Source organism: Orycteropus afer, unplaced genomic scaffold, assembly GCF_000298275.1.
Source record: "Orycteropus afer afer isolate SDZICR_OR568_19922 unplaced genomic scaffold, OryAfe1.0 scaffold00006, whole genome shotgun sequence".
NCBI classification, from domain to species: domain Eukaryota; kingdom Metazoa; phylum Chordata; class Mammalia; order Tubulidentata; family Orycteropodidae; genus Orycteropus; species Orycteropus afer.
In genome coordinates this window covers 18,931,270-18,959,263 of record NW_006921593.1, presented here as the reverse complement: position 1 = coordinate 18,959,263, position 27,994 = coordinate 18,931,270, and the positions used below count along the sequence as shown (strand labels likewise).

Below are 27,994 nucleotides of genomic sequence, written 5' to 3'. Positions count from 1 at the left end.
AAACAGTAAGAGCCTGTCCCAGAGCAGAGGGGCCGGGCGGGTCCTGAGTGCAGGCCGCCGCGAGCTGGGCGCCCCCAGCCGCCCAGGCTGCCCTGCGAGACCTCGGACGGGGAGGGGCGTCGACAATTACCAAGGGTCCAGCCGCCGGTCGGATCGTGAGCCCGTGAGCGCAAGGCAGGCAGCAGCTGGAGGGGCTTCTGGTTCCTCATCATTATCGCTTGGGGCCCCATGGGAGGGTCTTGGGAGCCACCTGAGCCCCGAAGCTGGGGAACTCCTCAGAGCTGCTCATGTCTGGAGCCTGCAGAGACCAGAGCCCAGCTCAGAGGAAAAGCCCAGCCCTCCACCCACCCACTGGCCCCCAGATGGCTTCCTGCCCTTGCACGTGGTCCCCAGCACCCCGAGAGAGAGGAAATGCTCCACCTTCTCACTGCTGTTGGCTGTCCAGGGTGCATCACGCACAACGAAGCCCCTGGATGGGGCCTTTGATTCCTCAGGCGTCGGGGGCTTCATGTACACCTGCAGGGCCTCACTGTCCACAACGTCGGCCAGCTGCAGACAAGCGGGTTGTGTCCTCACCAAGAACCCACATGCTGTCCCCCGTCTGTCTCAGCCCTGATGCAGGTGTCTGACCTCCCTAGGCCCCCACCCCGGCCTCCTTGGGAGGGTGCTGCCTGACTAACGTATTCCTCCTCCAGGTTCAGGATGTGGTCAATGGCTTCCTCCACGTTCTCGGGAAGGCCTGTCACAGTGACACAGTTGGGGTCTGGGGCCCCACTCTGCGGGAAGCGGATGTCCACCTGAAAAGAGAGTGCAGTCAGCAGAGGTTGTGTGAGTCTGGGGGTGCTGGATAGACCATTTCCTTAGGCGTGGAAACCTGACCTCAGTGCTGTCTGCCCAGGACATCCTCTCCCTGGCAGAGCAAACACAACTAGGGCTCAGGGGGCCCCAGTGGCAGAAGACAGGGGACCTGTGTTTCTCGAGACTACAGGCTTCCTCCTCTCTGCATCTTCCCACAACACGCCCAGCACCTCAAAGGTGCAGACCAGCAGCCTGGTAAAGCCAGTAACGTGCCCCCCGGAACCCCATCCTCACCAGCCCACAGTGCAACACGGAGGCTTCCACTGCCCATCCCGCGGGCAGCACCGGGACAGTAGCACTCTCACCTGGTTGTCCCACTTTCTACTTGCTGGCCACCCTCCACCGAGCACCCCTCACAGTGGTGCACACCTTGAACTCGTCCATGACCTTACGGATGGCCTTGCCGCGGGCGCCAATGATGCGGGCGTGGACGCGGTGGTCCAGTGGGACATCCTCGGAGACCATCTGCTCAAGCTCGCCAACAATCTTCAGGATGGCGTCGCGGGCCGCCTCTGTGTTCTTCTCGTAGCCCGTGATGGTGATCTGCTCCTGGGGCTACAGAGGGGGCCATCAGGAACACTGAGGCCCAGGGTCCTAACTGCGAGCCAGTGACCAGCGTTGCATGCCAGTGAGGGGAGGGAAGGACCATCCTCCCTGAGCCAGAGACCGGTGTGCGTGCCCACGAGGAGCGGGAGGCACTGTCCTCTGTGAGCTGGTGACCAGCGTGCGTGCCCGCAGGGGTGGGAGGGACAATCGGCTCATGTCTCCAACAGCCTGCCCTGAGCACGGGGCACTTGGCGGTGCTGCAGGGGAACCACTGACTCGGAGGAGGAGGAGAGAAGACCACCAGGAGCAGCCTGATTGGAAAGTAACAGCAACGCTGTTGACTATCGTCCCTGCAGCAGACGGGAACTGCTCTAGAGCCAGTGGAAGGCAGGAGTGGAAGGCGAGGCAGAGGGTCTGGCTGGGGAGGGCTCCGTGCCCTCAGCCCCCTGGAGACAAGGGGCCACACACACCCATGGAAAGCCACTTGTGGCAAAGACACCTGCTCCCGAGAGCCCTCTCAACACACAGTGGACGAGGCAAGACTCCAGGCCGTGAAAATGAATTAACCAGACACTTCAGAATAGAAGATGACCGAAAAGAGAGGCAGCACCAGTTTATGCTCCCCAAGACAAGAGGAAACCGCGCACCCACAGGCACCAGGCAATGACCAGTGTTGGAGCCGGACACAGCAGAGTGTGAGCTGAGCAAGAGTGGTCTAGCACGTGTGCAGAGGCCAGGCCTGCCCAGAACACAGCACCCACTTGGCTCACAGGATGTTACTCAATACAGCCTAGATGCCAGATGACGACTCAGTGAGAAATAACGGCAGTACTGGGAGATTGGGACTGAAAGGACGAGGCCGGAGCATGGCTGCTCCAGGGGTGATGAAAGACATGCCGCCACAAAGCCTCCACTTGGGCAGAGGTGACATTGTACCAGGGAGAGCGTGCCAATTCTGGGGGCCAGCAGGTACAAACCCAGACTGAAGGTGCTCTCAGCCACCTGCGTCCCTTCCGTGTCCTCCCCTCTAGTGAGGTCACCAGTCCTGTGGTGGCAGAACCACCACCTGGCTCCCACTGACCCTGAGCCCCACTGGCGAGGTCAGAGATGAGCTGGAGGCCCGGCAAGCAGTCACAAGGGTGTTTCCTAACCTGATTCCCATCATCCTTGTCAGGAAACTGGATGCTGACATCATGTTCCAGGCGGATCTGTGTGATCACCGCCCCCTTCCGACCGATGATTTTAGGGTGGTATTTGGGGTCCACAGTGACGTTCAGCTTGAAACTTCTTAAGGCCTACAGTGGAACAGGAGTGTGAGGCCAAGGACAGAGCTCTCCAGCCTTGTCCTACTCTGTGAGTGTCCAGCCCCCAGGACGGGAAGTGGGGCTTCTCTGTGAGCCTGAGGCCCTGAAGGAGAAGACAGTGCCAGGTGGAAGCGTGTCTGTACCCCCCTTCCTTGTGGGGGCTCAGCCTTGGACCCCGAGGCCTGGGAGGTGCTGGGGCAGGCAGCCCATTGGGGAGGGTTACCCTCCCTGCATTAGCAGACGCTGAGCTGCTCGCTGGAAAACTAGGCAGCTACTCCCCTGTCACAGGCAGGCAGATTGCAGAGATGTCACCTGCCTCTGGGCCTCTGATAACCCCTAGCCCTGGCACACTCCCCTCAGGGCTGCAGAAGGGACCCCTTGCTAGAAGGCCCCTGACCCCACAGCTGGCTTTCTCGTGAGCTCCCGAGTCAGTGCAGGAGGAACTGCCGATTACTGCACAGCCCAGCCGCCCCTCCACAGAGCTGCCCGCAGCACCACGGCCCATGGCACTGCCTCGGGGACCTGCAGACACTCCAGCCCGCTGCTCTCGGCCAAGGCCCCGCCTGCACTCACCCGCTCCTCCTGTTCAGCCTGCAGCTCCTTCACTCGCTCCAGCAGCCCAGCCTTGGCTCGGTCCAGGTTGGCAGCCAGGCCGGTGATGGCGATGATGTCAGACTGTAGCTCAGGGGCGGGGACTTGGATGTTCACCTGCGTGGGAGATGGGAGCCGCTGGGCTTAGCTGCACACTGCATGTGCGAGAGTCACGCCTTGAGCAGGATTATCACTGGGGCTCCTCACCCAGGGCAGGCGGCCCACCTACCCAAGAGTGGGGAAGACTCACTGCTTGAGAGGTAGAGCCACTGCATGCTCACCAGAAGCAGCTGCACCAAGGGCGGGGGCCACAAGCAAGCAAGCAGGGCTGCTTCCTGCTCGGGGGACAGGGGCCGCACAACGGCCCCAGGAGGGTGCAGGGAAGACATTGGCACCTAGAGGCAGCCTCAGCCCCTCCGGAACACCCGAGGAGACCCTGGGGGAGCTCACCGACATCCCCACCCCCTAGGCAAGGGGTCTGCGAAGCCACATCACCTCAAACTCGTCCATCATCTTGCGAATCCCACTTCCTTTCTGCCCGATGATGTATCGGTGCAGGTCAAAGGGCACCTCCACTTCAATAGTGACAGGAACCAGTGCCTAAAGGAAGGGACAAGAACGTAGAGTCTGGCTCAGGCCGGCTGCGACTGGAGGGTGGGCCCTGGGCAAGAGGAGATGCATGTGTGTGAGCCAAGGTGAGGATGCCACAACACGTGTGCCTCGGCGTGTGTGAGCTGTGCGTGTGTGAGCCAAGGTGAGGATGCCACAATGTGTGTGAGTCTTGGCATGCGTGAGCTGTGTGCACCTTGGCATGCGTGAGCTGTGTGTGTGTGAGCCAAGGTGAAGATGCCACATGTGTGCCTCGGCATGTGTGAGCTGTGTGAGCCGTGCACACCTCGGCACGCATGAGCCGTCTAGACCTTCCATTACTGCCTGTGGCTCAGCACCACCAAGACCTTCCCACGATGTCACGAGTAGGCAGAAATCCCCAGTGGAGAAGGAGGGGCCCGAGGCCAAGCTATGTGCAGCCCTGCCAGCTCCCAAAGGACACTGCTCAAGGTCAAAGCCGGTCATGGTCGAGCAGGCTCACAGCTCAGCTTCCTCTTCCATCCACGACCACTCTGACCTCCTTCTCACTGATGACCCCACTCCACTTGACCTAGCATGTGTTCTGCTCTTAGCTCTCACTACCACATACCAGCCACCCCGTATGGGACGGCATGTGCCCTTTACAAATGCACCTGACATGGAACAGGGCTCACAACGAGGCCCAGAGAGGCCACGTGCCCCACTTCAGAGGGGACAGGTGGTGACGGGCACCAGCAGGCCCACGGGCAGGATGCTGGTGCTGCCTGAGGGGAGGGGTTGTGCATGTTGTGAAGGGAATTAACTGAGAACTGGAGCTGGGCTGTGGGCATCCTGCCAGCTCAATGCAGCCCTGAACTCAGCACCGAGGTGCTTGGGCTCAGGACCTCTACAACCCCACTGCTCACCAGGTGGGGTGAGGGACGCACCTCCAGGGCCTCCTTGGCGGCCTCACACTTCTCTTTCCGTCCAGAGATGGTGATGATGTCGCGTCTCCTTGGAGAGCCAGGGTCCACCTCTTTGGCATCTCTCCCCTCCACGGTCTCGTCCCCGTTCTCCTGCATTGCTGGCTCTGCACTGTGAACTGGGGTGAAGAAGCAGCTGCAGGAGGGCCCAGGGACAAAGGGCAGCGCCCAGCGCTCACACTTACTACTGCTGGACAGGATAGACAACGAAAGGAGAAAGAGGCAGGCAAGCTATCCGCCTGGACCTCAGGAGCTCATGGTCCTGTGGACGGGGCTCCTTGGCAGCGGGAGGCCCACAGCCTCTGCGTTCCGCTCATCTCTAACCAGGGCTGACCCCAACAGCCTCCCAGGTGAAGTGAGATGGAGATAGTCAAGCAGACGGGGGAGGGGTCCAGAACAGGGCCAGTTCCGGGAGAGCTGCCCAGGCAAGAAAAGGCTTGCAGCCTCAGAGGAGGGGCTTAGAGAGCCAGCACGTGCACCAAGGATGCAGAAGCTGCCCAATGCATCAGAGTAATAAAACCATCAACGAGGTTCGCAAGATAAAGCAGTGTCCGTGGGCTGTGAGTCTAAATAAGTGAATACATAAAGGGGACTGAGCGGACCCAGCTGCTTACAGCCATGTGGTCCTGGACAAAGGGCTGAGGGGCTGTGGAGGCCTCCAGGATGCCAGAAAGGGGTGTGGCACATGAGCTGGGTGACAGGTCACTGTGCTGTTTGAAAGACCACCGTGGTAAAGGGACACTGGGTCTGCAGAAGACACACACGATTCCAACAACGTGTGTGTGCATGCACAGATGGGTAGTGGGGGTGAGGAGGAGGAGGGGGGTCTGAGTAGTGGTTCTGTAGCAGCCTTTGTATGCTTCTACTGGGAATTTTCTGCAAGTGTGAAACTTCACCCCAATAAAACGAAGACGACGACTAGTGCCAGGCGACAGGATAGTGTTCTATCGCAGACGGCAGGTGGGTGATGGGCTGTGCTCACCTGCGATGTGCTCTGTGGGAGTACCCCGCGGAAGGGTGAGAGTCGCCAGCTCTGACAGCCCACATTCTGTTCCCAAGCAGCAAAGCCAACTGGACACGGACGGACTCCCAGGCTCATGGCCCAAAAGCACACTGGCACACTGGACCACAGGCCCTCCTCATCCCACCACAACCCCAGGGGCAGATGGAGGTCATTCAAGGACAGGCAGCCACACGTCTCCCGCAGCCACGGACTGACCTTCCCATAGGAAGCGACTTACCAGAGATGACGGGCAGATGGGAGAAGGGGACCGCCCGGGACAGGGCTTGGAACCCCTGTGCAACACATTTAACATGCTCACGAGCAACCATAACGAAACGCGAACTCTCTCCTGAGGATGGGGGCGGCGCCTAGGGCCGCAGTGGGCAAACGCTGTGAGCTCCCCTGCTTTCTCTGACCCGCCACACCCTGCGCAGACACCTGCTGCTCTCTCAACAACCCCACCCAGCCCTAGCTCTTCACCTCTGAGAGACCACCAGTGGGGAGCCAGCACTGGAGGGGCTGGAGCATGAGTGACTGCCCTGCTGTGGTGGAGGGGGTGGCAGCCTGGGGCCACGAGTCATGACCAGGACAAGCCCCCTGCCATCTCAGTAAGGCGGTACACAGTGTGACCCACCTGGGTTCTCCTCTCTGTCGGGGAATTTAATCTGGACGCCGTAATCCCGAGTGATCTGTTGGATTCGGGACCCTTTGGGACCCATGACAGATCGGTGGAACCTCTGGGGGATGGCACACTCCATGATCACCTGAGCTTCCTGGAGGGGCACACAGAGCAGAGATGAATGGCTTAATCCCTCGGCCTGCCTGTGGCACTCCGCCTGCTTCCCCGTTCCCCATGCTGTCCTCCCACAGACACCCTGTGTTCTGAGACAGGCAAATGTTTTAAGGACATTGCGAGGATTGAAGAGGGAGGGCAGGGCTGTGTGGGGACACAGCACCTTAGACCCTACTTCTAATACATGCCCAGAATAGGTTGGAGCCTGCTGGACAACGTACCAAGTCCTCAATGATCTCCTGGATGCGCTTCTTGGCGGCCTCCACACAGTCCTTGGCGCCCTTGAGAGTGACCCTGTCACTCTGTGTGCCGGAGCGTGGAAAGCTCACCATCACGCCACCGTACTCTTCAGCGATCTCCCTCAGGACCTGGCCTCTCCGGATAACAAAATGCCGGTGGTGCTTGGGGTCCACTAACATGTGGTCTTCCACCACGTTATCCTGTGGGGGAAGAACCAATGGAGATACCCTGCCCAGCGTGCTTGGCTGGCCAGCGGGCAGGTGGGTGGACCGGGGCCTCACCAAGTTCTGGATCAGGGCCTCCAGCTCTCTCTGGGCCTCCTTGACGGCATCCTCCTTGCCGATGATAGTGATCAGGTCCTGGTCCTTGTCCTCGGCCGTGGGGAATATGACGCGGGCACCAGTGCTGTCCCGCACCTTGCGAATCTTCCCGCCACCCTTGCCGATGAGAAACTTGTGGTACTCTGGCTTGGCGCGGATGTCAACCGTGAAGCTCTTGGTTTGCTATGGAAACAACCCACACGTCACTGACATTGGGCTGCAGGGACCAGCAGGCTTCATGGACGGCTGTGGGTAGACCCTCCTCACATCGTCACACACGGACACAGCTACCACGCCTGACAGCAGGGGCACCCACGGTCTCCTCCACACCAACAGAAAGATGCCAAACAGTCAGGGCACACAGCCTGGGAGCCCAACAGTCTCGACCTGTCACAGGGTGCCTGGTGACAGTCCTGAGAGGCATGGGGCCCCTCCCACCCAGTGTCCATGTCCCAGGTGGCACAGTAGTGCCACTGCTGTCCTGGCCCTTCCACTCTCCACCAGCTCCCACACAGACTTGGAAAGTGCTCCCACACCCCCATCCTTGGTCTCTTAACATTCAGTGGAATGCCTGCTTGAGACCCCAGCCAGCCAGGCCCAACTACGATGGGCCACAGTCCAGGAAGGTCCCTACCACTGAGCCAGCTGGGCTCCATCACAGATTTCAGCCTCCTGGCCAAGCTCGATGGAGGCACACGGACACACAAGCCCATATGCACGCAGAGAGAGCACACCTCTCTTTCTCCCCTCCATCCTGACCTGGACCCTGGCCCATAAAGAAATACAGACAGAGAAAGGAGACGGGGTGGGGTCTGCCAGCTGGCTCAACTGGCAGTGACTGCCAAGACCTCCACCAACAGCAGCACTACTGGAAAGCTAGCGTGTCTGGTCAGTCCAGCGATGATACAGCAAGGTCTCATGGAGTTCGTACCCAGACGGGTAAGGCTGGCTCAACGTTTTTAAAAAAAACCTAAGTCACTGTGAGAACATAAACACAAGCAGAACTGTGTGACTGACCACCTCAGCAGATGCAGAAACCGCATCGACGAAACCCATGTCCGTTCTGGGGAAAACTTCAGCTGACCTGGGGCTGGGGGCGGGGGAGGAGGTGGGGGGGCTTCGTCTGAGAGAAACCCATGGATGATCTCCTGCCCAACAGGGAAAAGGGGAGGGGCAAGGGGAAGAGGGCGGCTCTCACCACTGCTGTTCATGCCGCACCGGGGGCTTACCCCAGGCAAGAAGGCAGGGGAAGGAGGCAAGCCCAAGCGTGGGGGGAAGGAAAGAAACCTGTGCACTGAGACAACACAGTTTTCTACAGAGCAAACCCGAGAACACCAAAACAGCTCCCAGAACTCGTGAGCTCAGCACAGCTGCATGAAACATGGCCACCACTCCAAAGTCAACTACAGCATTTCCAGTACCAGTATTTGAACAAGCAGAAAGAGATGAATACAGACATGCCATTCACCCCAGCACTACAAAGAGACACTAAGCCATAAGCCCAGCAAAACATGGATGGTGCAGTGAATTACCCAGTATGGATTTCTCAGCCATGGTCTTTGTGACTCCCATGAGATTACTGGGTGGGACCATGCAAATAAGGTATGCAGAACCCTGATGTTAGGGTTGGTTAGTTTTGTCACTCTGCCGGGATTAAAATGAGCCTTCCTGGAGAGCAGGAAGGGTGATCTCGCTGCCATCGAGAGAGAGGAGCCGGAGGTGAAGTGCAGTGTGTCCCTGGACTCGAGATCCCTGCACTGGGCCCCTTGGCGGAGATGTCCAGCTGAGGCAGCGGCAGTGGAACCGAGAGGCAGGACACAGGGCAGCTTGGCAGCCCACGGAGCAAAAAAGCAGGGTGCCTTTGGGCGGGAGGCTTGCTGGTGGAGTGGGGTGCACCTAGGTGTACCTATTGGCAGAGCTAAAAGACTTTGTAACACTTGCCTGGCCAGGGCAGAGGCCAGGCCGAGAAGCCAAGGGTCAGAGAGGTGTGCCTGGTGCCCAACACAGGGCAGACTTTCTGATACTTCACCAATAAACCCCAGAAAGTGTGACTTTGATACGGGAAAAGTCACCCTTTGGTGTCTGGTCCTGAGTTTTTACAAGTACTGTCTTCCTGGTACGTCTTGAAATCAGGCCCTGTATCAAAGTTCTGTGTGGCCCCTGCATTGAATGACCCAACCAACGCAGCAGAAGTAGTAAGTGCCGTGGGAGGGACGGTTGGTGTCAGAGTTGGTAAAAAAAAGAAAAAGGCTGCAGGGTGGTGGCGTGTGGCCTCATGGGAACAAAATTTGGGCTGTTGAAGGTGATTCTGTCTCCCCCTCATGAGGCTGGAGGTCAGAATATGCTGCCTCACGTCCTTTCTGCATTGTATGAAAAACCTGTATACTAAAAAAAACAAAAACAAAAAAACCCTATAGAATGTCAAAGAAAAATCAAAGTCTTCACACAACAAGAATTCTGTCCAATTTGACCTACAGTCAACACAGTCCCAACCAATCCCAGCAGGGGTTTCTCCAGAAACCATCAAGCTGACTGCAAAGTGCGTACAGACAAGCAAGTAGTCTAGAAGAGCCAGACGACTTTCAAAGAAAACAAAGTGGGAGGACACTCACCACCTGACTTCAAGACTTAGCAGAAAACAGTGTTTGTTAAAACTCAGGACCAGACGCCAGTGGGTGACTTCTCCTGTGAAAAGCTGGACAGACAAGCCAGGGAGCAGATGCCCCATCACATACTTGGGTGTTCATGTCCAAGCCTTCAGATGTTAGCCCAGCCTTCTGACTTCAAACAGGAGGGCCAGCCCCCCAAGAGGAAGCCAGTCCCAGGCCATGAGTCGAGGGCAGAACTGAGCACAGAGCGAGCACCTTGCTCTGGCCCCAAAGCACCACTCACTCTCCCGTCCTGCAGGGTTTGGCTGCAAGCCTAGATGCAGGAAACCAGTGAAACCACCAAACCAAAGAGACAGAGAGGTGGCAGAGCTGTCTGCTGACCCACCACAGAGCAGATGACAAGTGAGAGTGAGCTGCTCGAGACACACAGTGAGTGCCCGTCCCCAGGCACAGGAGCTGCCCCACTAGGGGGTGGGCTTACCTTCTCCTCAGCCAAGTGCAAGAGCTGCTTCTTGGCCTTCTCCACATCTGAGGAAGGCCCCCTGATGACCACTGTGTCGCTTCCAGAACCTTCTACAGGAAAGTGGATGTGGACTCCACCGCACTCCTCCATGATGGAACGGATCAGGCGGCCCTTAGTGCCAATGAGGGAGTTGTGCAGCTTGGCTGGGATCGAGACCTCCACCTCAGCGATGTTGGCCTGACAGTGGCACACAGTGGGGAAGAGAGGGCCAGAGAGTGAGTGGTAAGCAGGAGGCCGCCTCTATGGGATATCACCTGACCAGGGGTGGGGGATGGGGTGAGTGGTACGGCTGGGCCAGATGCCATCTCTATAGGATACATGTCTGACAGTGACACAGTCAGGGAGGGATGAGAGGTGGCATCTACCAGCTGTGTGCCTGAGTGGGGTGGGGTGCGGTGGGATGTGCTCAGGGCCCTGGGAATGGGGGTGGGGCATGGATGTCAGCTCTATGGGATGCACGACTGAGTGGGGTGGCAGTGGGGGGACAAGAGACGGGACATGCTGAGGGGCCTGGGAATGGCAGTGGCTCAGAAGGAAAGCTGTGACTGGAACACAACGCAGGCTTCACCGGGCAGTCACTTCTGTGGCTAGGACTCAAACAGACCCCTCCCCTGAAGTCTGTCACAGAGGCCAGAATTCAGCTTCTACCCAACACGAAACCACAGGGCGTGGCTTTACCCTCCCACCTGGAACAACTAGCAAAACAATGTATGCAACAGGGTTTAAGACCTGAAGACACATTCAAAGCAGGTGAGCACGAGGACCAAGCCTCCCCCTGCCACGTCACAAGGAGAGGGAGCTAAGGGCCCACCTGGAGTCTGAAGGGCAGGGAGCTGAGGAGGAGACAGCAGACTGACAGACAGAGCTCCTGAGACCTGGAGACCACACACAGCCACAAAGTATATGTGCAAATGGTACCTGCATCTGACCAGCCAGGTATAGTGCCTGTCCCCACCAGCCAGACAGGACAGCCTCAGCTCTTTCGGGACCCTGGGTGTTGTCCTCAGAAGGTCTTACCCTGGCAGCAGGAAACCAGCAGCCCTACCTTGAACACTGTCCTGATCCCTTGACAGGTTTTAGAACAGCAAGTCCTAAAAGCATCAGATGTCTCCCATGAACCTAACAAAGCTCCAAGGTATTTACAGGGACACCAACACACCTGGCACCCAGCAAGGCAGATTCACTGCCTGGTACCCAACCTGGGAATACTAACATACCTAGCACCCAGCAAAGTAGAGTCATTGTCTGGGACACAGTCCACAAACAGCAGACAAGCAAAGAAACAGGAAAACACAAATCAGACAACTGAAACTAACCCAAAAACAACAGACATTACAATCAGCAAAAATACCAAAAGTCACCCTAACTACTGCATTAAGTCTGAAAGCTAAAGCAGAGATTGAATGTGTTAAGTAAAAATACAATAGGTAAGAGACTCAAATTGAATCATCTAGAAATGAAAACAGTAATGCCTGAGATCAGAAATGTACTAAGATAAAACTGAAGATTAGATAGTGCAGAAAAATAGTGAATTGGAAGAAACATGGAGAAAGTAATTAACCACCTCTCAAAATAAACAGAGCACCAGTGAACGGTGGAACAACGGTAACAGCCTGACACAAGTGTGCCTGGAATCCCTGAAGGAGACAAAGAAAAGGGTTAGGAGGAAAAAACACTAAAAAATGATGACGAAAACATGTGCAAATCTGAAGGAAGCCTTAAACCTACACAGCCAAGGAGCTCAACGAACCACAGGCAAAGGAGCATGAAGCAAAGCATACTGAGAGATGACACTTTCTCAAAACTGGTGATAAAGTCGTAAAAGCAGCCGCGGAAGGGGGCTCATCATGCACAAAAGTTCAGAACGAATCCGATTCTCACCAGAAACCATGCGAGTGAGGAGACAGTAGGGCAAGTGCAAGTTCTAGAATAACCAAAAGAAAACTTGTGCGCCCAGCAGCAGAAACTCTGTAAAATGATGGCAAAATAAATGACACGAATGCAGACAGACAAACCAGAAGGACTCTGGCAGCAGCGGATATGCGCTATGAGCAGGGTAAAGTGAGCAGAAAAAACCAGAGTACGAACCTACATAAGGGGAAGCAGAGCTCTGGAGATGCAATGCTGGTAAATGCTTCAGATGTTTCCCTTACTGTTTACATCCTCTTGAAAAAATAATCGAGTGTTTCAAGTAGCTCAAAGGGAAAATGTGCTAAATTGACAACACTGTAAACTCTAAAGCTGCCACTAAAGTATCAGAGCTATAGAGCTGCCCCAATAAACCACAAAGACAAAGAGAGCTATAAAAATACTTAATGCAGAGTAAGACAGCAAAATGGGAACCCAAGAGCAGAAGAGACAGGCAGAAAACAGGAAGACAGCAGACTTACACCCAACGGTAACATCATCACATCAAATGGAAATGGTGAAACAGCCCAATCAAAGGCAAAGGCAGCGACTGGCAGGTGAATGAAAGCAGCTCACTAACGTATTCGAACGTTTCAGAGCAAAGAATCTCACCAGGCCTAAAGAAGACCTTTTTATGCCAGAAGGGACAAGCGATCAGAGGACAAACCCAACCTAATATTTCTGTACTGAAGAACAGAGTTTCAAAATTCACAAAGGAAAAACTAGTAGCAGTAACCAAGTCCAATTACAGCCAGAGGCTTCTGTACCCCCCTCACCGACAGACAGAACAAGCAGAAAACAGACCTCACTCAACAGGAGATAAACAGCAGACCCGTGAACGGTTCGCACAGCCTGGATGGAGGAGTCAGCCCTCTCTGGTGAGCAGCTGCTCCCACTGGCCCTGTGAGACTGCATCTCAAGCTACAGTGCTAGAAGCCGTCAGGCACTTGTGCAGGGTCTCCACAGTAAAATACCCATCATTACCAGGTCTTTCTGAATTGACAGAATCCGGCTCCGGGCGGCTTCACAGTTTGCCCGCTTGCCTGTGATGATGATGGTCTCCGAGTTGCTGTTCTCAGCTGGAAGGTCGATCTTGGTGTTGCTTTCTTCACGAATCTACAAGGAGAGAGAAGAGTGTGAGAAGATGATTCTCATAACCAATAACCGAGGTGCTACAGGTGCACGGCCCAGATGTGATGGGCCCTCTCTCCTTCAGATCTAAATCCAGATGGTGCAGGACAAAGGACAGGCTGGGAGGAGCCGAGGGCAGAGCTGAGACAGTGACAAGTCCTCCCTCTTTCAGGTCTGAATCTGCATGGTGTAGGACAAGGGACAGGGTGAGAGGAGCTGAGGGGAAGGGACAAGCTGGTCACCTTTTTAATGTTTGCACCTCCTTTTCCAATGATGTTCTTGTGGAACTGTTTGAAGATGGGCACAGAAATTGAGTAGCTATTTTCCACCTAAAAAGCCAGAAAATAGATGGCGCAAGTAATCATTCCTGCCACACAGCGAGGTACTTCCTCTAATCCTGAAGGTGGCACTACTATCATCAGGCAACCATGGCCCCAGGGCCTACTTTTCTCCCCACCTCTGACCTTCTGAGTCTGTCGGGGTAAGTGTGATAACGCAGCCCCTCATGAGTCAACTAGCTCAAAGGCCCTTTGAAGGTAAGTGGTGCATGATCCGTAAGTGTTAGATACACGTTCTACAACGCACAGCACCACATCTAGCCAGGACCCCTTGGCACACTAGGGAGAGGAGGTCCAGGCCGGCTGCACACACATAAGACGTGCACCCCGTGACTAGGGAAGCTGGCCTCCCGTGGCAGCCCATGGGACAGCAGGGCTCAGGGGAGATCTGGCACTGCCTCAACTCAGGCACTTCATTGGGGGGAAGCCCCCAGCCCCCAGATACACGTCAGTTTTGAGGACAATCACCAATCAGTAACTGACCCCACTTTTCTGTTTCTCTTTACTGAACAGGCATTTCTACACGGAGATATTTGAGCCCTCAGGAGAACAAGGGAGCTACTGGGGGCTGAGGGGTGTTCCCCTCCAGTTGACTACACTAGCACTGCAGTCCCAGTAGGCTTAGAGGGCCAAGAAGCCTGGTGCCTGTGCTTGCATCCTGAGCAGTCTCCTGGGGTAAGAGCGGGTAACCCTAAGGGTCATCCCACCCCCCAGACACTGCCCCATCATACAGGCCGAGGGCGGGGCCTCCTACCAGGTCAGCAACCATCTTCTGCATGTATTTCGTGCATTTTTCCACCTCATTCTTGGGCCCTCGGAGCTGGACAATGTCACTTTTTTGTGCTGGGTCTGGAAAATTGATGATAACCTAGAATAAACCCCAAGAGTGAGTTTGAAGACCAGTGAGGCTGCATCACCAATGGACCAAATGCCAACCAGATCTCCTCCAACACCTCCGTGAGCTGTTACCTCTGGAAATTTGTCACGGATTTCACGGATCCGTTCCCCCTTCTGCCCAATGATTGTGCGATGAAACCTCTGTTCGATGATCAGATCCTTGGTGCGCTCATTCTCCTAAGGGTCCAATGGAAGGAGATGACCCTCTCATCAAGGTGAGCAGCACCCCCTGCCAGGGCAGCGAGCAGCACCAGAGAGCCTGGGGGCTGAGGCAAGGCCTGGGAGACCCGCCCACCATGTAGCCTGCTGTTGCCAGGCAGCAAGTGAGCCCAGATGGCATCCTTCCAGCTTTCCCGGGGAGTCCCAGCCACCAGAGTTCCCACCAAGCCACCTGCTGTCTCCAACAACCCTTACAACTTCCTATCTCACTGTTGTTGGTATTCTGAACAGAGTACAAAAGGGCCAAGTGCAGACCCACCATCCCCAAGTGCTACGGGGCAGTGGTGACCCCAACACAACCCAGCTGGTGCCTGTCTTCACAAGGGGCTTGTGTGTGAGCGCTTCTGTGTCAGGGCCCAGGGATGGCCTAGAGCTGTCCTCTTGGATGGTCCTGGGCCACCCAAGGGCGTGGGGAGTTAAGAAAGCATGGCTCCACAAGTGCGGGAAGCCAGGTGGCTCTCCGCAGACCCTGTTAAAATGCCTCCGGGAGTAAGAGTAAGCACAGCTGGAACACAAGGACAGATGTCTCAGCCAACCCAGCGTCTCCAAGACTTGGGAGACTCTGGATTGGACTGACAGATGAGGGTTCAAAAACCAGCACTAAGCACCAGACACTGCAGGGCAGCAGGCCGAAGCAGGCCAGGGTGCGCACGAGCAGCGGAGGAGAGCCCATGGCACCCGGCTGAATAGTGAGCTCAAGGACTGTCAGGGGCCACGGGACAGCCCAGGTTGTGGCTGGACTAAAAACTACCACCGATAAAAAGTGGATGTGTGACAGTGAGAGCCCTAGGGCAGACACTAGGCTGAGAGAGTGGACAAGGAAGTTCTGGGCTAACTCTGAAGGCACTCAGCCCCAGGTGAGGCCTGTTCCTACCCCATGGTGCTCCACACACAGCAGCTGTGCACTGGGCTGGACTCTGGGAGCACCAGGGCAGAGGCAGTGCCATCAAACCAGGGGATGGGCTCAATCAGCTCAGGGAGTGGGCATCAGGTGCCAGGGGACCCTGGTATATGGCCCAGGATGCTGGTGAGCAGGACATGATGGGCATCCAGGTATGGGAAGCTGCCCCAGCAAGTCAACCTGTGCCTGCTGGACGTGAAAGCTGGGGCCCCAATGCTGAGCCTTGAGGTGCTTTTGCACAGAAGCCCCCAGAAGGCCCGCCCAGGGCACCCGCCTGCTCACCATGCGTGAGGCGAGCTCCAGCAGCTCCCGCTTAGCCTGCTGCACACCCTGTGGGTCCCCCTCGATACGGATCAAGTTGCTCTTCTCGCTGTCGGGAGGGATGCGCACAGACACCTTGTACTGGTCTTTGATTCTGTTTACTACAAAATGACAAGGGCAAGATGTCTTGGGCAATGTGGGCTACAGTCATAATGCCCAACACCAGGTGGCCCGAGCAGCCCCACCCAACCACCTAATGTGTGATGAGGTGCCCGAGTGAGACTCCTCCCATCTGCAGAAAGCTGGCTGGGTTTGCAAAGCCGAAACTCCCCACCCTCACTCCACACTGAACCCGCCCCAAAGACTGTGCCTTGGCGTGGCCTGGACTTTGCAACAGCTGAAAGATCCCAGGTGCTTCCGAAGTGTAGGCACATGTGGGGACTGCTGTCCAATTGCAAACAGTACAGTCTCAAAACCAAAGAGCTGGTGAAAGTCAAGGCCTTTATCAGTGTCTGAACAGCTCTACCAGCTGTGAAGGTAACCAGCGGAAGAGACTGCACAGGTGAAGACCAGAGTCCCTGTCGTTTAGAAAGCCCACAGACACCAGGCTGATGCTAACCAGGTGCATGGCGGTGAGGCCACAGCAGAGGAACTGGGGGGCCACCCCAGAGGCTCTCTCACATGGGAGTTACCACAGTCACGCAGGTCAGGCCCCAAACCCGGCTCAGACCCTTTGTTGACTGGGTATATGCTCTAGCCTGCATCTGTCCACCAAAGGCAGGGCCCTAGGAGTGAGGCTGCCCTTGGAGCATGCAATGTGAGGACACGTGGGGAGGGCCTCACTGCTAGGTGGAAACTACTCCACCACATCCACACCCTTGTTATTCATTCATGTGTTTGTCACTCACTCCCCACTCTGTTCTGCCTGTGTAATGATACAGCTTACAGTGACCAAATATGAAACGAGTCCAGCGGCCAGTGGGGTGGGGCGGGAAGGGCACGGCTAACGCACTCTTGCCCGACCTTCCTGCTTTCTGACTCAGGCTGTGTCTACAACCTGAAGGCCCAAGCCCATGGAAGCTGTGTGATCCCTCACTGCTTGCTCACCCCGGGCCACAGGGAGGGTCAGAGTTCAGCCACTGCCCTGGGGGCAGACAGGCTGCCTAGAGGGGTGCCCCCACGGATGCCGCCCCGGGTTCACTCACTATTGGAACCGTTCTTCCCAATGAGGTGCCTGTGGAACTTGTGGTCAATGTTGATCTCTACATAGTCCATCCGGTGAATCTGGAGGCGGCAAGAGTGTTAAACGGGCCAGTGCTGAGCTTACGATGCGACAAGCTACACGCAGCGAGAACTGGGCCCAAGCCTAGCTAGCGAGCCACGGCTGCCTTTCTAACCATGACTGGGAGACTGCCCGTGGGCTCTCGGGCTGGGCCCTGCTTCAGAACAAGGTCTCCTCTCCCAGCTCTCACAGAGGAAGGCCAGTGCCTGTCCTGGAGTCTGCCCTCCCCCGGCCACCACCCTGCTGCATCCCCAGACACGCCCACTGCCCCTTGCCCGCCTGTGTGGCATTTGCTTGGCCCAGCCCAGGTCCCTCAGAGCTCACCAGGTCCTTGACCATGGCCTCGATCTGTCCCTGGGCCACACTGACATCCTCTGTGGGGCCTTCCAGAGTGATCTTATCCTCACCCTCGGTGAACTCAATGTGAACCTGCACAAGGGAGAGCTGGCTGGGCTGCGGAGCATAGTACGGTGACCCCACGGTGTGCAGTCACCGGCAGGGGCCTTCCTGGGGCGGCCACAGGTCCCACCCGCTTCCAGTAAACACATGGGGGAGAGGGTTATGCCAAGGGCTGCTGAGGCCCACTATTTTGGTGCTAAATATCCCAGCCCCTTCACCAAGACCAGGAGTGGCCACAATCTACACACAGTGCCTGCCCCCCACACGACTGACTTAAAGCACAGCAATGCCTTTGTCACCCATGGTCCCTGGGTGACGAAGGATCCCAACTCCTCTCTGGCTGTACGAGGGATGCTCAGCTAGCAAAGGCAGCTGAACAACTTCACCTGCTCACACAGACAGCTGAGACTGCCCCAGTCCCTAACAACAGTTTCAGAAGTGGTGCAGGCCAAGTCCCTGAGGGGACATGTACCCTGTGAACTATGACATCCTGTGAACCTGGAAGCAGCCAAGTGACCCAAAGTCTGCAAAGAACAGGAGTGAGGCGCCCGGGACAGCATGCCCACCTGCATCTCTCCACTTATCAGGAGACGCTGACTCCTGTGGTGACCAGGGAGACGGTCAGGGCAGGAGGCAAAGGCCGGACAGGCCTGTCCTCTCAGCTCACACCACACACACACCTGTACACAGGGTTTGTCCTTCCAAAGCCCCTGATGTGCCTGCTACAAGGCCGCTACACCAGTTAGCGAATGGGCTGGTACTTAAGAGGCTTATTAAACCAAGCAACCACACTCTCTCCCTGGCTACAAAGAACAAAAGACTGGTGCAGACAGCTGAAGGGTTCTACTCTTCCCTGGTGGGCGGGCAGCTGAGCCATGCAGGACAGTGGGCTCTGAAGGGTTTCAGTCCCCATGTCTGCTAGGGCAGCAGCTGCAATGACACACGTCAGAAACAGGATGTCAGAGGTGAACCCAGAGGATGGGACAGGCCATGGGAGCCGCTCGAGAACTCTCCTTGCCTTTGGCATCTGCTGGGTGATTTTGGCCAGGTTCTGCCCTTTCTTGCCGATGATGAAACGGTGCAGCCAGGAGGGGGCAGACACAGAGGAAACAGTGAAGCTGTTGGCCTGGGAAAACAGGAAGAAGCAGGTAGGTCTGCCAGCTCGTACCCAGCCCCGCCTGCCCAGGAAGCCCAGGACCCGCCGCCAGTTGTCCACAGAGCGACAGTCACCTTAGCATAGACCTCGGTCAGCGCCTGGCCCAGCTTCTCGGGCTCACCGCGCAGGATCACAGTCTCCGAGGCGCTGTCGGAGGGTGGTATCTCCACAGACACCCCGGTCCTCTCCAGGATCTCCTGCAGGGAATTGCCCTTGGGTCCGATGACATATTTGTGCTGTGACTTCCTCACCTCCACGGCAATGGTGGTGGTCTTCTTTTTCTAGGTGAGTATACATGGCAGTCAGTGGGGATGGGGCACGGGGGCAGATGGGGCACGGGGGCCACGGGGTCAGCAACAGCTCCCCAGGATGGGCTCACGCCTCACCAGAGTTACCCCGTCCTCCCCCAGACACCCCAGCCCCCAGGATGGGATCACACCTCACCACAGTTACCCTGTCCTCCCCCAGACACCCCACACCTCAGCTCCCCCGGACGGGCTCGTGCCTCATCAGTTACCTTGTCCTCCCCCAGACTCCCCAGGACGGGCTCACGCCTCACCAGAGTTACCCCATCCTCCCCCAGACACCCCAGCTCCCCAGGACGGCTTCCTCTTCACCACAGAGCTGCTTACCTTCTCCTCGTAAATCTTCCTGATTCGCGCCACTGCCTGTGCCAGCTGCTCCTTCTCCCCGGTAAGGACAATCTCCGTGCGGCTGACGCTGGGGGGTGGGATGTTGATGCGCGTCCCTGTCTCCTGCATGATCTCACCCACGAGTCTATTGTAGGGCCCAGCAATGAAGGGGTGGAAGGCCTTCTCCACTTCCAGCCTCTCCACAGCGCGCTTGTCCTGGGAAGAAAGCAGCCGGTGACTGTGGCTCTAGGCACATGCCAATGCTGCACTGATGGGACACAAGGGTGCCCCAGCAGCACGCCCAGCCCTGCTCCCAGGGTGAGCCACAGGGTGACGCCTGTGCACCTGCTCGGCGGAGATGAGCAGGACCTCGTGGCGAGCCTTCTCTATGCCCTCTTTGGTGCCAGTGATCTTGATCTGGTTGCTCGGGTCATCTGGGCGTGGGATCTGGATTTTGGTTGCAGTTTTTAGCTCTAGGTCTTGCAATTTCTCTCCATTTTTGCCAATCACAAAGCGATGGTGTTCTTTGGGAATGGCGACCGTCGCCGAGGCCTACAGCAGAAAAGCAGCAGATGCGACATTACAGAAGGTTCAGAAAGAGCTTATTTCCCCCATGCCACGCTCTCTAGGAGCTCTGGTGGCGTTGCAGTTAAGGGTTTGGGCTGTCAACCAAAAGGTTGGTGGTTCAAACCCACCAGCCACTCTTCAGTAGAAAGATGAGGCCGTCTGCCTCTGTAAAGACTGACAGCCTTGGAAACCCTGTGGGGCAGTTCCACTCTGTCCTACAAGGTTGCTGTATGTAGGAATCACTTGACAGCCTTCGGTACCCCAAGGCTCCCAACCCAGGAGCCTTCTCCTCCACTGAAGGAGGTGTCCCTCCTTTCCAAGTGATACAATTTAAGCATGTGCTGCTTCAAACTTTCCCACAGACTCTTACATTGTAACTTCCAAGTAACTAAATGGTTGGGCCAGAAAGGGCCACCACAGGCCTCAGGCTGCTCCTCCACAGCATGACCAAACCTTGGATCCAACAGCTACAGACAGAATCCAATCACAGGCCAGGACGTATGAATACACACACAACAGACAACATATACACACAACACAACAGCCACAGGCAGAACCCAGTCACAGACCAAGACGTACATACACACACAAAACATACAATACATACAATAATACAACATACACAACAGCCACAGACAGAATCCAGTCACAGGCCAAGACATATGAATACACGCAACATAACACACACACACACAAACACATACACACCCAGTGAGGCATGTCCCAAAAGTGGTTCTAGCAGGACACCTGTCACCTAATCCATCACCTCAGTGACCTCACTCACTTCCCCCAAAACTCAGAAGAAAGTAGGAACCAGTGGGGCTTTTTAACACTCCATATCTCAACCCCAAAGCCTGACCTGCTGGGGACACCCTGTCCATACCAGAGGCTCGCACTGGAGGGGCCTCAGTTGGGGGCCATGTAAGGAAGCAGCACAGCCCATGTGGAAGGTGACCCTGTTCTCGCAGATCCTTCATCGGCAGACCTGGCCGCCCACTGCGAACAGTATGGCTGGACAGTGACTACAGTTCGTGGAGGACAGAAAACAGCTCCACCATACATGAACACCCAGCTGATGCTGTGCAGGGCATGACCAATGGACAACAGGTCCAAGAAAGAATGATACCAAAACACACAAATTGGAGCCCAACCAGAGACATGAGCTGTGCGTACTAGAAACCAGAAAACACCCCGTGAAAGGTCAGAAAGACAATGTGAGTCAGAAGCCAGTTCTCCTAAAATCAGTGTTTAAAAATGCACGCAACTTCCAGGAGACACAGGTGGTGGACTCTGCACAGCAGAACCTCAGGAATAAAGCAACCAGGGAGATCTGAGAAGGAGCAGTATGAAGGGGCAGGAGGGCGTGGGGACTGGATCCGAGCACGCGGTGCACAACCACTGGAATAAAAGCAGCAGAATAACCAAAAGCCCCAAACAGACCCAAACAAACCAAACCTGCTGCCATCAAGTCCATTATGACTCCTAGTGACACTGCAGGACAGAAGAAAACTGCCCCATAGGATTTCTAAGGCTATCATCTTTGGAAAAACAGATGGCCACATCTTTCGCCCACAGAACGCCTGATGGGTTCAAACTACTGCTGACCTTTCGGTGAGCAGTAGAGTGCTTAATCACTGTGCCACCAGAGCTATGAAAACTTGGTACCAGACAAAAACGACATCTCCAGTCACTGAGGATAAAGATCTTTCAAAAACAATGCTGAAAGCTCAATGGCCACACAAAACAGATGAAGCAGGGTGTGTACTTCACACTGTTGATAAATCCCAAACAGACCAGGAGCTGAAAGACAGGAATACCCCAGCAAGTGGCAGAAGGAAACATGGGCAAGTCCCTACAACCTGGAAGTAGCAACAAATTTGGCTAACAGTGGCACAAAGTAATAAAAAGACAAACTGATCGTCGACGCAAGGAGAAAGGTTCATAAGCTGAGAACACCGCGGGGGAACAAGAAGCACACCCAAAGCACAAACCACGGAGACTAACTGCAGCTTCATCACCAACAATGGTGGACTTTTAAAGCCCTAACACACTAAGCTCCTAAAAACAAAGGCATCGACAGAAAACAGACAGCGGACAGTTCCCAGGGACATGGCCCTTCAGACAACTGGAAAGACACTCAGCCTTGCTCATCAGGAAAGTGCTGGTGACAAGTGGCGGGCAGAGCCCAGCCCCTGATGCACCTGAAGGGCTGTGGGAAGCAGGTGCTCAGATGCTGCCAGCAGAGCAGGGCACACGGGGGCGCCGCTCCTGAGCGGGTGATGTGACAACAGGCTGCAAAGCTGGTATGTGGCTGCCCTCCGCCTGTGCGGCTCACTCTGGGAGCTGTCCCAAGATGCTCTGGGCAAAACTGGAAGTGCACACGTGAGGGTTTTACTGTGACACAGTTCCTGAGCACAAGTCTGGAGACCACTGAGTGCCTGTTGACAGGAGGACTGGAGTCGTCACTACACACCCAGAGTCTCCTGCAGCTGACCAGTTTACTGACACGCATACACCTCCAGAAGATGGGCAGGACAGAAGCAAGGTACACAGTGGGCCTGTGGCAAGCCACCCTTTGCTTCTGGCCTCGACAGTAGGCGGGTCCAGGTGGGGTGTGGGAAGGAGAAGACGGGGCTGGGAAGGCACATGTTCTGAAGACCTTCAACTAGAGCTCTGCCTCTAATCTTGTAAATGTCCAAATAATTGAAAACTTCACAGAAGGACATGAAGCTCACCATGAGGGAAGACAACAGCACGACCCAGGGGACGGGACTCCAGGAGACCGGAGGACGCTATCTGAAGGCCTTACCACGTGCACTTAGGGTCTCCTTGCTGCGAGTGACATAGGTGTTGTGTTCCATCATGCAGCGTCAACCACACACTCATCAGGAACAGAGACTTCCCCAAAAGGGACAAGAGCAAAACCCCAGGCAGGCAGTCCCCGCGATCACGCCTTAACAGAAGCCTCTGACTCCTGCTCAGCCTGTCTTCTGGGAGCCTGCTGCCCCGGCTCTGCCCGACAGCGATACTGTGAGCATCGAGACTGCAGTCTGTTCCTGTAGTCACCCAAGGGCCAGAGTTCCTGGACAAAGAGCCAATTACAGGTTGTAGAAGAACATGCGTCTGATCAGTGCAGGCACCATGGTTTCTGGCTAGAAATGGTGCTGCCATTAAGGATGATGGCCACAAGGAGGGCCCCTGGCCAAAAAAGGAGGCGTTTCAGGCAGAGAGGAGGGCTGCAAAGACTGAACTCCAATGGTCCCCAGAGAGCGGCTGACGAGCAGCGTTCCCTATGCAGAAAGGAAGGAGACACGGGAGTCCAAACTGTGACTTTTAACTCCTACTGAATTCAGGCAATGAGCCCTGCAGATAACAACCTAGTGAGTGGAACGTGGGTAAGGAACTTCACTGATGGATGGGGCACCACCTTCAGAGGCCTCACGAAACGAGCCCAGTGAACGTGACACGTCCAGCCCAAGATCTAACCACCAGGCCACAGAGGGGATGACAGACAGCAGGACAATTCCAAGCCTTATGGCCCAACCAATTGGTGGTGTGTACAAACTGGGAGGGCTCTGGTAAGTAAACAACTTGGGACAACCCACGAAGCTACAGATGACGGAAGGAAGGCTGACTGACAGGGACGGCATGGAGCATGGTGACAACGCTGCTGGATGAGGTTGCACCTGGTGCGGGACGACTGGCAGGGGTGTGTATAGGTCCCACTGCATGCTTGAGACTGCTTTTACAATAACCCTGGGTGGGAGGGGACCGGGTCGGGCCTAAGTGTACTCTCTCCTCAGTGCCCATCGCAAAACAGTCCAGACTGGTAGATGCAGCAGGCGGTCGAGGGCTTACTATGCACCAGCCACAGTGCCAAATCACTTATACGCAATATTGCCAACTTCATGACATTCAGCAGTTCGATTCCAAGAAGCTGGACGGCATGAGTGGCCTTCCCAGGCCACGTCGTGGAGTAAGTGGCACACAGAACGCTCTCCCTGCTAAGCCCGCCTCCCACCTCAAAGCCCCTCCTGGATCAGACCCCATCTGATCCACAGTCAGCTCCCACAGGGGCTCAGGGGTCAGTGACAAGCTGGAACCACCCACTGAGCAGTCAGTGGTCACGTTAGTAAGATGGTCCTGACATGATGACACTTAGAAGGAGAGGAACCTCGTACATGGACTTGTTACATCAGTCCCTGTCTTGGATCTCTACTGCTGTTACAACAGATACCCCACCAGCGGATGATTCAACAAACAGAGATTTGTTCTCTGATGATTCAGGAGGCTAGACGTCCACAGTCAGAGTGCTGGCTCTAAGGGAAAACTAGGCTAGAGTCTGAGTTCAGAGGGCCAGCTCACAGGGCTGGGTGGAGGCCCCCCACCCCTGACCCTGGGTTCAGCTCTGCCTTCCAGGCCCACTGGAGCAAGCTGGAGGCGTCTCCTGACTCATGCAGCTGCTGGCTGCTGAGGCTGATAACTCCAAGATCAACAAGTAAAATGGCAGATTGACGGCTCACAGGCTGCAAAGGCAGCAATCCCGAGATCGGCAGGCAACACAAGAAGCCGTGCAGCAAGCCGCTGGTTCAGGTCCAGGAACTGGAGATGAAGACTGAACCAAATGCAGGGTCCTTTCCACGAATACTGGAAGCTGGACACACCCTGAAGGCAACTCCCCTCCAAGTGACTAAATGCCCACAGCAGGTTCCACCACGGAGGTGAGGACACCCCTTCTAATCCCATCATGGGGACTGACTCCATCCAGCCACCAAGGCACTCAAAATCACGTGCCAAGTTGACACACAGCCTAAGTAAACTCTGAGCACTGGGATGAGACTGCCAAACACAAGGAACTGCTTCAAACAAACATTTTAAACTCATCTCACCCAAAGCAGGGCCTTCACGTTTGGTTCATTCATTCGGAGCATAACCTGCAGGTGTCCCAGTAACATGCCTGATTGGTCCCCAGTGACAGCACCAGCACAGCCCACGGAAGACACCCTACCTGCGTCTGCAGTCTGGCAACGATGTCCTTCCGGGCTTTCATGACAGCATCCAGCTTTCCCGAGACCATGATGGACAGGCCCTGGTCTTTGGCGAGAGAAAGCTCCAGGTGTGCGCCCGTCCGCTGCATGATCTCAAGGCAGATCTTTGCTTGTTCGCCTTCTCCAAACTGGTTCATGTCCTTGTACTTCCTCTCCTCCAGGGGCACATGGAACACCTACTCAGACAGGACACATGGGCAATGGGAAGATGGAGCGAAGGAGGGGGAGGGGGAGGGGGAGTGTGGCCCAGCCTGGGGACTCAGGAGTGGCAGGCAGGCTCCAGCCAGTGCTGGGGGGAACAGGGAGACAGGAGACCCCCATCCCTGAGCCCCAAGACAGAGCCCTTACTACATGACAGGAGCAGCAGCAAGCAGGCAACAGCGTGTTGAGGGGCCACCAGGAGACAGGGGCGACCAGGTGGGAGGAAGGAAGAGGGGCTGAGGATGGGCCGGAAAGACCTTCCTAAAGAGACAACCCCTGAACCGGGCTGTGTGGGCAGCACCTATGTGGGCAACACGGGGGGACAGCAGGCAGGATGGGAAAGTGCCAGTGTGTTCTTCGAGGACGGGGCAACACACGGGCGGGATGGTTGCCAGGCAGCAGGGGTGGGCAGCCCACCCTGGAGACTCCCTGTAAGGAGTCATGAAGGGCTCCAACAGAAGGACACACTCTGGAGAGGAACTGAGGAGGGCAAGGGCAGAAGCAGGGACAAGAGGGACCCAGGTTTATGTCCTGAGCTACAAAGTAGAAAGTGGTGATTTCCGGGGCTGGGAACATGAGGACAGAAACACCAAGGAGGCAGGTGGTTTGAGTCAAAAGAGTACAGGGAAAAGGCCTGGTGCGTGACCACAGGGCACAGAGATGGTGGTGGGGCTGCAGACAGGAGCCCTGCACAATGAGAGCTGGGAGCACAGACAGGAGATGGCAGAGTCTCGATGGACGTGGTGGGTGCAGGAAGTCTGGCATTGGGAGTACAGTCTGGATTTTGGTGTGTGGAAAACCATGGGACCCAGTAATCAGACAAGCACTGCCTGTGAAGCCAGTGTGTGCCAGCCCTTCTCTAGGGTAGCCTCCCACAGTGACTGACAAGCACTGCCTGTGAACCTAGCATGTGCCAGCCCTCCTCATGGGCAGGGGCCCACAGTGATAAGGGGAAAGCTGTACTTGTGGAGCTCGTGCTGGGAACAGGGGTGCAGGCAGAATGTGCCCCAAGAAGGCTCCCTCCCAATACCTCCAATGGACTCATCTTCACGTGTTCAACCCCTAGCTTTTCCTGCTGTCTTCTTGGAGGCCAGGTGGGAAGCACCTACCTGAGTGATGACAGAGGCCTTAATGGGCCGGATCTTGTTGCCCCAGGCCCCAGCAGGCTCTTGGCTGTTCTCCAGGCAGGCCGCCTTCTCAGGGAGCGGGGGGAAGGCATCTTTGTAGGTTGGGGGATCGCTCTCCTCTTCTGAATTTAAAGTAGCAACTGGAACAGGGGCAACGTGGATGAACGGGAAGGACACAACTTTCGGCATTTGATGAAAAACACTTGAAGCATTTTAATGTAAACAAAACAAGATACCAGATGATCCAGTGACAGCACCCCCTGACTGTGACAGGACCAGTCTGGATGATCCAGTGACAGCACCCCCTGACAGCACCCCCTGACAATGACAGGACAGGGTGGCAGCGGGTCAGGATGGGATTGCCGTACCCCCCGAGGGGACAGTGAGTGCCCAGGATTACAGTGTACAAAAGGCAAGAAGAGGCCAGACCCTTGTCCCCAAGTGCTGGTTCCTGCCCCCCACGGGAAGCTGGCCAGGGCAGTGTGCTCCACCCTCTCACCAGGGTGAGCTACATGAAGGCCAGCCGGCTTTGCCACACACATAGGTAGGTTCTCAAGACTCTCCCAGTGATGAACTAAAACCACATCTACATGATGCTGGGCTCAGAGCAAAACCAAATTGGGGCTCCGTGGTGTTGCCCACAAGAACGGCCTCTCAGTAGCCTGGCTGACTCCACATGGGACCTGCCACATCCTGTCCCCCCACCCACCACAGGGCAGCAACTAGACTCTTCAAGCATCCATAGCATTCTTGTTACCCTCAGGCAAACAGGTGTGACTATCAGGGGCCACCTGAGTCCCCCACCAGAGAATAAGGATGTGACCGTCAGGGGGCCACCTGAGCCACCCCCACCGCCGCCCAGTGAAGCTGGAGCAGCTGGGCTAAGTGCACCGTCAATCTCCTGACGGGAACACGTCAAGGATTCCATGCGGGAAGCGTGCTTGAGTGAGGATGTGCTGTGGCCATGATGTCCAGAGAAAAACAGGATGGAGAATAACATACGCAAGTGTTTTTAATAGCAGATGTTAAAAAGCTAACATTTCAGGCAGGCCAAACTAAATAAAGGATCCTGAAGTTCCCCTCACCTCTCTCTTTCTCTTAAGGTGAGTACTGGAAGATTGAGAACCACCTCTGTGGCTTGGGCCATGGTTCTATGAAATGGCTCTGCCCCAACCCTGGCCAGGTGCCTCCGGAGTGAGAAGCCAGGAGTGGTCGTACCCCCAGGAAGCCTCAGTGAAACACAGTGGGGCAGCAGCAGTGTGCTGATCCATCAATGATCAACAGCCAAACTGGCTGGCTCTCTAGAACCTGGTCCACAGTTCAAAATACACCATGTCCAGCTCCACCTGTCCCTGTTGGCCAGCCCTACTCTTCACCTGCTGCAGGGCAGGCAGAGACACAGATGGAGAGTTTCCTAGCCCAACAACTGGAGGGCTAGAGGCATGCCCAGGGGGGCTGCAGGGCTGCAACGGCAATGCCTGGGAGCTGCAAGCAAGAGCGTAAAGGGCTGTCACCTTTGATCTGTTGCGGAACCAGCCCACTCCGGTGTTCAGCAAAGCTCTCTTGGGTCAAAACTGCAACGGAGCTCAT

The 27,994-nt window shown here is 55.9% G+C and overlaps 1 protein-coding gene across 1 annotated transcript; it reads right to left on the bottom strand.

Moving 5' to 3' along the window:
* Window positions 1-211: 211 nt before the first annotated feature.
* On the bottom strand, window positions 212-27,994 carry LOC103197518 (high density lipoprotein binding protein). The gene is made up of 26 exons (XM_007941427.2): window positions 27,919-27,994; window positions 26,387-26,544; window positions 25,037-25,252; window positions 19,807-20,013; window positions 19,462-19,677; window positions 18,904-19,110; window positions 18,692-18,799; window positions 17,599-17,703; window positions 17,198-17,276; window positions 16,014-16,153; window positions 14,684-14,788; window positions 14,469-14,582; window positions 13,619-13,705; window positions 13,230-13,361; window positions 10,296-10,514; window positions 7,167-7,388; window positions 6,867-7,085; window positions 6,487-6,625; window positions 4,814-4,968; window positions 3,795-3,899; window positions 3,282-3,416; window positions 2,556-2,699; window positions 1,228-1,413; window positions 681-797; window positions 421-549; window positions 212-298 (listed from the first exon to the last, which is right to left on the bottom strand). The coding sequence occupies exons 1-26, from the start codon at window positions 27,992-27,994 to the stop codon at window positions 212-214; spliced, it is 3,807 nt and encodes a 1,268-aa protein (XP_007939618.1).